Below are 12286 nucleotides of genomic sequence, written 5' to 3'. Positions count from 1 at the left end.
TCAGAAGGAGAAGTGTTCTACTACACCAACCTCTGCTCTTCCAGGGAATAATAAGGAGAGGGAAGCGGAGGCTACAGGAAGGCTAGGGACAGAGTATGAAAGAAACCACACTGGCGTACAGTACAGAGCACTGGGCTTGAAGAGCAAAGCCTCTATTAAGTGGAAATCAGTTCCATGGGAGGTTGGATGCAGTCACACTCCAACACATGCCTTTGTAAGGAAGAACATTCCAGCATGCAGTAGACTAGTGGTTCCCAACCTTTTTTATACAGGGGACTGGCAAACCCATTCACAAACTTTTGGTGGACCGATAACATTTTATTTGCATCTCCATTATGCAAATAATGAATATGCAAATATAATGTTACCAGTCCACCAAAAGTCCTGGTCCCAGAAAATCCCCCCTCAGTGCCAGCCCTAGCCCCAATAGCCCCCCACCCCTCCACTACCCCCCAGTGCCAGCCACTGATCCCAGAGCCCCCTGCACCCAACCCTCCTGCCCTCAGAGCCTCCTAGTGCTAGCCCCCACCCCTTGAAGCCTGCCCACCCACCAGACTCCTCCCAGTGCCAGCCTCTTGTTTCCAGAGCCCCACTGCACCTCTCCCCCAGATCCCAATATTAGCCCTCTCCTCAGAGTCCCCCAGTGCCAGTCCTGCCCCCATAACCCCCCCGACTACTAGCCCTGCCCCCAGAGCCCCCCAGTGCCAGTTTCCCACCTTGGACACCACGGTGCCAGCCCCCCGCCTCTTAGAACCCCCCATCCCAGAGCCCCCAGCACTCGCCCCACCCTAGGAGCCCCCAGGGCCTGCACTGCCCCCCTCACCTAGAACCTGTGCTGCCCCCCAGCTGCCAGCTGAGTGCTGCTGCCTGGGTCGCGGCTGCTCTAAGGCTGCTGTGCTGGGCTCGGCCCAGCCCTCCTGCCGCTCAGCAAAGGGCTCTTCGGTAGCCGGGAAGAGACCCCGCCTGGCACTGGTTGGCTCAAAGACGGGGTAGGACACGACTCTCCCAACAGCCAGGGTGGGAGCTGTGACCTCCAGCCCTGACCCTCAGAGCTTCCGTGGCCCGGCAGCCAGAGGTCCGCGGCCCAGTGGCTGGGAACCACTGCAGTAGATAGATGGACTGGCTGAGTGCATATCTTTATCTCTCTCTGACCTACATAGTGAACAGAGGCTACCAACATCCCTGCCCACCCTGGCTAATAGCCATTGAGGGACCTTTCCTCCCTGAATTTATCCAGCTCTTTTTTGGACCCTGTTATTAATGTAACAGAAGAAAGAGATGGAAAGAAACTTGTAGATCATCTGGACCACCATGCTCCCTGTAGGACGCAGCATCTCCAGCACTCTGACCTGTCTAGTTTCAAATGACTCTGGTGATGGGGATCCTCATGGAGACTCATTCCAGCACTTAACAAATGTCACCTCTACTCGACTAAGAAATGTTTCCCTGATATTCAGGTTTACGTTTACTTTGCTCAGAGCTATACTTCCGTGACTGACTGCACACTCCTCTGCAACTGCCTTTAATGCTGAAGCCATGCAATCGCTGCACATGACTTAGGCCACGTATTCATTTGCCATGCTGGAGATTAATCTGCTGGCATTCGATTTAGCGGGTCTAGTTAAGACCCGCTAAATAGAACGCTGAGTGCGGCTCCGGTTGGCACCAGTACTCTTCACAGTCGTGAGGAATAAGGGAAGCCAAAGGGAGCATTTGTTCCCATCAGCCTCACTTAATGAAGACTGTGCCACGCTTGGCTTAAGTTAAGCTGACTCCAGCTACATATTTTACATGACTAGAATTGTGTACCTTAACCCGACCTTCTGGGTCTAGTATGGACCTGGCTTTAGAGTTATGGTGATGTCCCCTTCTTCCTAAAAACTAGGTGTCTTTGTTACCCCCTGAAAAAGAACTGAGAATCAACATGTAGGAAGATGGAGAATCAAGAAACCACTTATCCCTGCCTCATTGATCAGATTGCTAGTCTGTCCCCACAGTGCCGTATGGCCTATAGATGACGTGTCAAAGACAAGCCCCTCTCCCTTCCTATACTTCCTCCCCTTTGTCTCACGTAGGCTTCCGTTTCCAGGACTGGGTCTCTGACATGATAGACCTTTGCAGCCCCCACATCTTTAACAGTGGCAGCTCAGCCCTCGCGGCGTACCCAGTCTATCTAGCGAGAAGCTGGCATTTTTAATTTAGTCAATTTTCAACTCTGCTAGTTTCTGTTAGATCTGTGTCAGCGCTGCTTTCACAAGCACACTGAACCATTCTGGTTTATCATAAGAACATGACCTTCCTGTCTGTCTTGTTAGATGAGACGCTGAGGAATTAAATTTCTGGTTTTCTTTCCCTTCCGCTTGGCTGCTTTCTGGGAGCTCTGCGTCAGGGATGGTTTCTTACCTGATAATGCATCAGGGTGTTTAACCGCTTCCAGTCGCCTTCAATCTTGGTGGTGATGTCTTCATCCTGGAGGACCACACGAGCTATCCGGCCCTGGCGCCACTCTGTAGGGAAGGCAATTCATAATGGGCGGGGATGAAGAGACACCTGCTTCTGTCCACATCAGTCTCATGTGATGCAGCAGGAGAGATAAGTCTCTGAGAGGCCGGCTCCCAGGAAGGGGTGTTCAGAGAAAGGGCTGCGTTGTGCTCTCAACTGCATAAATATCTGGCCTTGGTAGTGGAGGTGTCTTGCTTAGGAGGCCTATGGGAACCTGATGTGTCAGTCATTTGCTCACTGGACAGTTGCTCCACTCAGACAATTTCCTGGGGGACATTAAGAGGCCCCACACAGAGTGCAATGGCCCAAACAGGTAAAGAGTTCGACCCAGTGTCATATCCTGCAGCAACAGCATCTCTACTGGGGGTGTGTGTATGTGGGATTGCTGTGTGCATGTGTGAGAGACCGGTGGTTAGGAAGCGTGCACACACCTAGCTATCCTGGCTCTAGCCAATGTGATCACCCTCTTGAACACTACAAATCTCTCTAAGAACTGGCTATCTCCCTAGCCCTCTGCCCCACGTCTCACAGGCCAGGGATGCTCCTACCTAAGTCCATGTCGACAGCTCTTGGCCTTTGAGAATAGGGGACGTTTTTGTACACCGCGTCCAGAATCTTCTCTTTGACCTGAGTGATGGTGTCGCAGTTCAGCACCTTCACGGGGATCTCGGGGCTGTTCTCGTTATCGGGGTTCACACAGTTCAGGATCTAGAGAAGGAGGAGACATCACAAACAACACTCCAAAGGGTTTCAGAGACACATCCAGCATAACAGCAATGATCACCGTGGGACAGGGACACGTAACACTGAATTCCTCCGCAAAGCCACTTACAACACGGCTGTTGTGTCTAGCATCCCCTTGGGAAGCTTATTAATCTAGGAGCTTCAGGGTTTGCTTTGAAGTTATGTTTTGGGGAGGGCCAGGACAGAGCCATTCCATCCATAGGAAAGTTTGGAGAGGCCACCAAGGCCCTGCACTTTGGGGGGCCCTGTGCCTGCTGCCTTAATCATACTATGGACGGGTGCCATGGGGGCCCAGGCGATTGCCAAGGGGTGGGGTGGGGGAGCTGGAATGGGGCAGCAGCAGGAGTTGGTCCCCCTCCCACACTCTCCATAGCTGTGGGAGCTGGAGTGACTCTGGCAGCTGCTCTGCCCCGCTGCTCTCTCCTAGCTTCACTGCGGCAACAGGAAGAAGAGCAGCCCAGCCCGGGGTGAGCAGTCTGTGATGCCACACGTAAGCCCTGATTTTCCAACCTTAGCAGCCTGAGCTGCTCACAAACAATTTGCATAAGCACGTTCAGCACATACTGAATTTGCACATTGCCCTGGTCCCCGGGGGGTTTGAAGATCAGGCCCATAACGCTATGGATGCCTACGTTCTACCGATTATTGCACACCTCACGTTTTGGAGGGTGGGGGACACGATATTGGAGTCTGAGCTGAGCTAGCAGAGAATTCGGCCATAGAAGTGTGTGTGTCCTGCATGTGCTTTCAATGACGGATCAATTTGGACACAAAGCAGCTAGTTCTGGAAGGGGCATTAGGGCTGCATATTATCCTGCCCTTCCAGTGCGGCTTCTCCTAACTACCAGTCGGTCGCTTACAGCTGGAAATGATGTGCACCGTGCAAAGCCAGGTCCCGTGGACGGCCAACTCACCAATGTTTTGTACTCAATCTGCTGCCGGATCAGCTTGTCCTCACTGAGAGAATAGCGGGCCTCCCCCGTGATGGCGTCAATAGGCCCTTTCTCCATCTGCTGCTTGATGGCACAGTACAGCATGAAGAGGGGCTCCCCAGCGCACTCCTGTTCGACAAGACACACTGCAAAATCAGAATCGAGGGGCAGGGCCTCCTCCTGCCAGCTCTAATGGGTAGGCTAAACTTCAAGCAGAGGCATGGTCCCGCTGATTTTAATCTTAGCAACAAGCGTTAATCCAAACAAGTGTTTACAGGTCTGTGGCCCAAAGCAGCAGCCAGGGAGAAAGTCCATCCCCAGGACCCATTACTCAACGTGGGTATCATCTCTGGTTTGCCTCCCCACTGCTGGGGAGAAGGAATCAGAGGGTATTACAGCCACTCCACCGGGACAGCTACAATGCTACAACTATGCCACAGAGAGCCGTAGTGTAGACTTCTCCTACAGCGATGGAAGGGTTTTTCTGTCGACACAGTTAATCCACCTCTCCAAAATAGAAGAAATCATCTGTCAACCTAGCTGCCTCCACCCTGGGAGTTAAGTCAACCTACCTATGGTACTCAGGGTGGACAATTTTTCAGAGTCCTCAAAGTGGGGAGTGGAATTGTTTGGAGGGCTGCAGGGGGTGCAGCCAAGTGAAAGGGATTACACTGAGCAAAAGCAAAGTTACACTGAACAGTAGGATGGACACATTCCCCATCAGAATGATCCAACAGCCTTTGCACAGTGCCCCAGGGGAGTGGTGGAAACTCCACTCCCTGGTTTATTTTACACTATGCTGGGTGGTGCATAGACTAGATGCAGGCAGGTCTTTTCCCAACTCTAACTTACTTAAGTGAGGAGGCCTCCTACCTGTCATACACGTGTAGTACACTGGGGCTCACTGGCTGATGGTGATTATACTCTGTTCGTTCTGCTGAAAGCAGATAGGGAGACGTGCATCGGGCATGCTTCACTATGGACTTGGCATGCATGCAGCATTTCAAATGTGTGACTTGCAATCTCAGGGTTGATCAAAGCCAAGCACATAGATGGCTAGCTGAGACTCAAGTTAGCTGAACTGCAGCTCCAGCTGCACACAGCACAAGTCTTATCGCCAAGATCTCTGCTCTGCTCTTGTCTCCACCTTACTTTGGGTCTTGTCAGACATTTTAAAAAGCTGGGGTCACCGTGCAGGCCCTTAGAAGGAGGAGAGCTGTGGAAGCATTGGAAGAATGGGTGAAGGCAGAAGAGGATCTCCACTCAGTCTCCCCCTCACCTTTAAGAATTTGTGGAGGAGAAAGGCAAACCAGTTAGTCAACATCTTCTCAGCCACAGACTCAGTCCTGCAAAAAGACAAAAGGACACATGATTACGTCTATTTAAAAAGAACTCATGCCACTGACTGACCCCCCTCTATCAGTAATGAAAAAGGGCAGGGAAGTAAAAACCCACTATGGACAACAGTGAAACTGATGTGGACTCATCTCGCCCTCTCAAAATGTCCCCAGTTGGGCCAGGTCTACTCTAGGAGATTATTTCAAATGTACTAAATTCACCATTTGGGCATCCGATTTTACAAATCTCAAGTTTCGTATCCTCACTGCAGGGAAGCATCGAATGTAGTCCGAGACCGGCTCCGTTAATGTGGATGCGCTACCTTAGACTCATACTCTGGGGAGCCGTGGGAGGCCTCCCAGAGGCCTATTAGTTTGAATTAGCAGCACCAGAGCATCCCCACTAACGTTATTTCAGACTTACAAGTTCCTGAGGAATAACACAATCCCCGAAAAGCAAGAGTACAGAGTTTGAATTCCACGGCCCTTTGTTCCGGAATAACGGGCTTGGTAGTGTGGCTGCATCGCTTACAAATTCGACCTGGGGGGGGGGAGGGCTAATTTCGGGCTAAGGTCCTACAGACTCGCAGCAACCGTTAGTAGGCTGGGCTGCACTTTCCTCACTGGCCTGGGACCATGCGGCCATCTTCTAATCACCAAGTGAACGCTGCCCATCTGGAGCACAATTTCACAACAGCATTAAGATTCAGCAGCGCGGGAGGATCTGAAACCGTTGTCCCTCGGCACTGCCCCCTCCAACGTTTCCCAGACAAGTGTATGTAGATTGCTCAGGAACAGAAAGGAACAAAGACCAGCTGACAACCCGTCAGGAGCCCCTCTGACAGGGACGCCCGGTGGCACTTTAACTCCTTGCACATGGTGCAAATTATACCTTATGGCTCAGTAAATCACTGGAATTTGCAGTGGCTGCTGGCAATCAGGGACAGCAGAGTGACAATGGCAGGGGAAATTGCAGCTTTCTCCCCGGCCCCACCCAGCATTCTCTCCTCACATTGTGCCCAAGATTATCTCTAATTTAAATACAATGGCCCCTAATGATAGTTTTTAATGCTGGCTCCACAGGATTGCTGGTCCCTCTTTAAAGAGACACTGCTCCTTTTCTTGGAATGGGGGCCAAGCTTTTGAAAGCAGCACTGGGCTGGTGACAGGCGGAGGGGGGCCCCTCCTCTGTGAGAGCTTGAACCGTGCAGCAAATGTGTTCAGAGGGGGCTGTCAGGCAGGCTTCCAAGAAGGGGCTGTTGCGAGCATGGCTGAAGATCAGTGGGCAAGGATGTTTCTTTTGTTGCCAGCTGTGCTAGCCGAGAATGTGCTGTAAATGAATCCCCGTCCTAGGTGGTCTGGCTCTCTGTGTGATAGGGCTGTTCTGATCTTGCCCGGCTGCGCCGAGTCCTTGGGATTAGCCCCAATTGTAGCTATCAGTAACAGCAACTGCTGGGCTTGAAGCAAGCAAGCAGCTGCCCTTAGAAGCATCCACTCCATCTTGCAAGGCACAGCTTACCTTGTCTACGCAGGGGATGTTGCCCATTGTATGTCTACATGAACCACATTTCTGACAAGTCTCCCACCCTTGCTTGTGGTGGCTAGTACAGAGAGAGCTCCAGGCACCTATTTGTATTTAAATCATCACAACTTTATCCAAAGGGGTCTCATTAGCTGCATGTCCACATTAAAAGTTATGTACCGGTCACGTCCCGCCCACTTAATTAACCTAATTAACACAGGTCCTACAATTGACAGGTACTTCTGCTGTTATATAGATCTCTCCGTTTCTGTTATTTCTGCTCCAATTCACCTGATGAAGTGGGTTTTGCCTGCAAAAGCTCATGATTCAATATATTTATTTTGGTTAGTCTCTACAGTGCCACTGGACTTAGTCGTCGTTTTTACAGTGCATACAAAGTTAGTCTTTCCCAGACTAATGCTATCAGCAGTAAAGCAGTGCAAGTAATGAATTAGGGGCCCTATTTTTGCCAGTCAACAATGCTACAGGGGCTGTCTAGAGTAGGGCTTAGAGCCCTTAAAAGCCATTAGAAGAGTCATAATTAGAGAGGCACTATGATCTAGTCTAGCAGATGGGGAACAGAATTGAGACTTAGGAGAGCTGGCTTCTAATCTTAGCTCAAATGCTGATGGAGACTACCCTTTCCCCTCCCTCGTTCAAGTCTGTCTTGCCAGACTGAGCACCCTTTGGGTCAGAGAGTGTGTGTGTGTCTGTGTAGTGCCCAGCACGCTCTAGCTTTTACTGTAATACAGATGACAATACCAATGCAGACAAGCTGGTTGAATAGTAAACAAGTTATAGATTCACCAGTATTTCAGCCATCAAAAGCAATGAGTCCTATTTGCTAGACTACTGGGAGTTCTATTAACCACACTTATCAATATAGACCATCTGGCAGGTATTCATGAAAATGTCTGCAAATCCTGTAATAATTGAATCACAAATGATTAACTGTCTGAAAGTTCATGCTGAAAAGCACCATATTCATGGTGCTTCTGTTTAAAAATGTTCAGACATCCAGTCAAAGAGAAGAAACTCATGACTTAAGTAACCAATCACCAGCCATGAATACCGAGCCGGTAACAAACAGTCAAATCAAACAGCAGGAGAGCACCACAGAATCTGAAAATTATTTTTCCAGACTATTTGATGACATGGTAGAAAAAACCCCAGGATCAGTCTGTGAAATGTTTGCTAACTGAGAAAAGGCTAACTTTGTAATGCATATTGCAAACATAGAACATGACAAGTTCTTGAAAGTTACATTCTGAATTATAATGAAGTTAACATACTGTATCTCTTGACGCTACAAAAATAATCAGGTGAAAAACAGTTGTGCAGCACAACATGATTTCTTCTTAATTGTATGGACAGAACCTTCCCTCCCCTGCCACCTCTGTGCCATGGCATAGCCCGGTTCGGGAACTGTGGTCTAACTTTGATGCACAACTACAATACTTCATGCTTATACATTCCCTTAACTCTTGCTGATGATACCTGCATGTTCTAACATTCCACCGACTTGACAACATGCTTCCAGTACAGTAGTCATTGCAGAAGGTATCAACAGTTCAAGGGATAACATAATGACATAGAAAGTTAAGTATCAGGCACTTCTATGATTCTATGATTCACTTACAGCCCATTCTATTAGCCTCATTTAGCATGGACACTAATGAAAAATAATTTTTTCCTTCTCTTTCCCTCACCCATTCCCCTTTTTCTGCTATTTATTTGTAACTCTGGACCCCTTGATTCATTCATCTGAAGAAGTGGGCTGTGCCCATGCAAGCTCATGGTACTAGCTACATTTTTTGTTAGTCTCTAAGGTGCTGCAAGACCATTCTTCCCCTCCACCCCCCCAGGTACAGACTAACACAGCAACCCCTCTGATTCTTTCCTTAGCTGAGGCAAAAAAGTCACTTTTTTCATCAGGGGTCCAAGGAGCAGGAGAGTGCATAAGCTCTTCACAAAGGTTGGCCTGGGGTGTATCTTTTCCCTGCCTCATCTACCATAGTTAGTCTTTGATCTGTGCTGGAGGTCTCAGCAAGTCATCCTTTAAAGCAGTGGTTCTTAACCTCTTTGGCACTGTTACCCCGTAAGCTTAACTAATCAATCACAATTATCCCTCCTCCTTTTTAAAATGGCAAAAGACAAAAAGAAAATTACCATTAATCATTTTTATTGTATTTCGTTTTCTCATACTTTCTGTTGAACAAAATTGAACGCCCATTATATTTTAAACTTACTACCCCCTGAAATATGCCAAATTACCCCTCGAGGGGTAATTACCCCCAGGTTAAGAACCACTGCTTTAAAGTTTAAGCTCTCGCCTGCTGTGTTTTTGGAGTGACCTCCCTTTCTCTCTGCTGTGTCAGAAGAAGTCTGCTGAGCTGCACAAACAGCTCCTTCACAACACCGCACTAGTCCCTCAGCAGGTTGTATTTTTTCACTCCATGGTTGGCTTGGTATCTGGAAGGCTGTTATAGATCCATCTCTGAAAACACAAACTTCTGAAAATGAAGGCCCCAGACTCCGCGAAAACCCTTTTCATATTGACCACATAACAGGGACAAAGTACACTCCAGGGACAGCTTTCCAAAACAGCCTACTACAAGAAATGAAAGCCCCTAGGCTGTTCCTCTCACTCACTTGGGTGCTGGGAAGCAAACTAAATAAAAAGGATGTGGAAAAGCCCCCAAAATCAATATTTATGTTATTAATTTTCCCTTGCTTTGTCTAGTCTCTGAACTGTCATGTGCTCCCTGTTCCAGGGACGAGGACAGTCATTTGATTTAATGCCAGCTTTCCTCCAGTCTCCCATGAGAGGAAGAGCAGAAAGGTGAAATAAAGAAAAAGAAAGAAGGAAAGAACAGAACACCAATTATCAAGTGTTGCCACTAGAGAGCTCAAAAGTAAAATAAAATAATCTTTCACTTTGTGGCTGCTCATTCATTATTAACTTAGAACAAAATGTTCTAACTCGGAATGGTTTGCATACTAAACAATACCCAAGGAACTCTCAGATCCACAGGACAGGACGAGACCTTTATGTTGCAGGCTTCCAAATGAAACCTCTGGATCTTCACGGCACAAAGCTAGCTTTTTAGTTCTTGGGCTTTGTTTCTTTTGTATCTTTTGGTCTCTTTTGAATAGCTATTGCATATGGTGCTAACCCCTTTGCTGCTGCTAGAACATGTGTATGCCACATGGTCATCTTCCATTCCTCGGTGCGGCGTCAATCCAGGTTGGTATGGCAGCAAAGGGGAAGCTGATACTTTATAACGTAGAACTAATCCTTTCTAACAGCCACACATCACGCCTCAGATACACTTACCCTGGAATCTGCTCCTGCAACAAACCCCGTTGCCAACTCTGTTCACACATCTATACAAGCGACACCATCACAGGACCTAACCACATCAGCCACCATATCAGGGGCTCATACAACTGCACATCCTCTAATGTGTTATATGCCATCGAGTGCCAGCAATGCCCCTCTGCCATGACCAGACAGACCAGACAGTTTCCAATACAAAGGATAAATGGACAGAAATCAGACATCAGGAATGGTAACACACATGTACCAGTAGGGGAACATTTTAACTTGCCCGGTCACTCAATGATGGATTTAAAAGTAGCCATTCTTCTACTAAGGAATTTCACTAATAAATTAAAGAGGGAGTCTGCAGCACTGGAATTCATCTACAGATTTGACAGGGATACCCTGGGCTTGAACAAAAATACATTAACTGGTTGGTGCATTACAAAGCCAATTTCCCCTGCCTTTAACATCTGCATTTCCACATCAAAAGCTCTGCATGGGACACATACAGCTCACTTAATTAGCCTCATTAACAGGGGTCCTACAACCTTCTGCTGTAAGGTGCCACAGGACCACTCATTGTTTTTAAAGTTGTAGACTATCAGGACCACCCCACTGAGATTTTTGCTTTAACCTAGTGGCAATCTGTGTCCATAGGAGAAAAAGATTGGCACTGGGGCCTGCAGCGCTGTCATACATGAAAGCTAGATCTGTAAGGCATCCCTCCATGCCGTGCTTCTATCCCTGCCTACTGTCTCACCCCTGCTGAGCTACTGTTTGCATTTGCAAAGAGGCTGGTAATGACCAGGAGTGGGAAGATCAAATTACAAGCAAACTGAAATGGAGGATAAGGAAAGCTCTTTGGGTTTGTTTGGTTTGCCGACATCACCTGCCCTTTCTGGGAGGATAATTCACAGAACTAATCCACAGGTGTTCAGTTCTGATTAAACAGAGTCAATAACCATCTCCTCCCGCCCCACTGTCAGGCTCTCAAATGCCACTGCCGCTGCAGAAGAGACCTCTTCCCACAGCCCCTTGTGTATGCATTGGCATGACACCATCTGGCCAAGTACGGATACTAGTCATGCAGGTGGCTGGCTGTGCCATATGCAAAACAAACTCACCCTCTGCGGCACATGGGGGAGGAGGGTTGGGGTTCAGGCAGCATATCCCTTACTTGGAGGGAGGGAGGGAGGGGGGGGGGGGGGGAGAGAGAGAGAGAGAGAGAAAGAAAGACATTCTTATATTTACAATATGAATCAGCTGTTTAATTCCATAATTCCAGGAAAGTGGTAACATCCATCCTGTGTTCACATAGCACAGAAAGGAGCTCTGCCATAAGAGCCCTTTGAATGATCAAATGATAGAGAGGTTGATGGGTGAGAACTATGATAGAGAGGTTGGTAGCTGTGTAGGGTGTGTCTCTTTCCCCACAGCCCATTTACAACCCCAAAAGGGATTTTACCAGGCAGATGAAGTTTATAGCAACTTAATGGAGGCAGAAATGTTTGAGCAGAGAAGTCCAACCCTGGATAAAATCCCAGAAGGTGACTTCTCATCTTTTGTATTAATGTATTTCGCTTGCAAATCTGTCTTGGCACCATTGCCCGCCCAAAATGAAAAGGGCATGTGAGTGCAGGGCTGCATTAAGAGGACTGGCTAGCTAGGGGGACATCAGAAATAGGAGATGGAGCCTTTTATGCCCAGATCACTGGTTCAGGCTGCCTGTAAAACTGGTTGTAAAACTTCAGGCCAGACCATATTAGCTACCCTCAAGAGCACTAAAAGTTCAACCCCCAGACTCCAACTGCCAAAGGACTGGCCGGGTTCTCTCTCGGAGCCTTCTTTAAGGATGAAGAACCTTTGCTTCTGGCTTAATTCCTTTCCTGGGTGGTGCAGAGATTTAGGGCTCCCATGTTACATC

General features: G+C 48.2%; 1 protein-coding gene across 3 annotated transcripts in view; it reads right to left on the bottom strand.

Moving 5' to 3' along the window:
• PLXNA2 (plexin A2) overlaps positions 1-12286 on the bottom strand; it is a 326357-nt gene that overhangs the window by 17185 nt on the left and 296886 nt on the right. For all 3 annotated transcript variants that reach the window (XM_075909971.1, XM_075909972.1, XM_075909970.1), the window contains exons 23-26: positions 5458-5524; positions 4161-4307; positions 3051-3210; positions 2404-2507 (exon numbers count right to left, since the gene is read on the bottom strand). In XM_075909971.1, coding sequence (XP_075766086.1) covers positions 2404-2507; positions 3051-3210; positions 4161-4307; positions 5458-5524 — 478 coding nt within the window. The remainder of the gene's footprint in view (positions 1-2403; positions 2508-3050; positions 3211-4160; positions 4308-5457; positions 5525-12286) is intronic.

This window comes from Pelodiscus sinensis, chromosome 27 (genome assembly GCF_049634645.1).
Source record: "Pelodiscus sinensis isolate JC-2024 chromosome 27, ASM4963464v1, whole genome shotgun sequence".
In the NCBI taxonomy this organism is placed as follows: domain Eukaryota; kingdom Metazoa; phylum Chordata; order Testudines; family Trionychidae; genus Pelodiscus; species Pelodiscus sinensis.
This window is presented reverse-complemented; position numbering and strand designations above follow the sequence as displayed.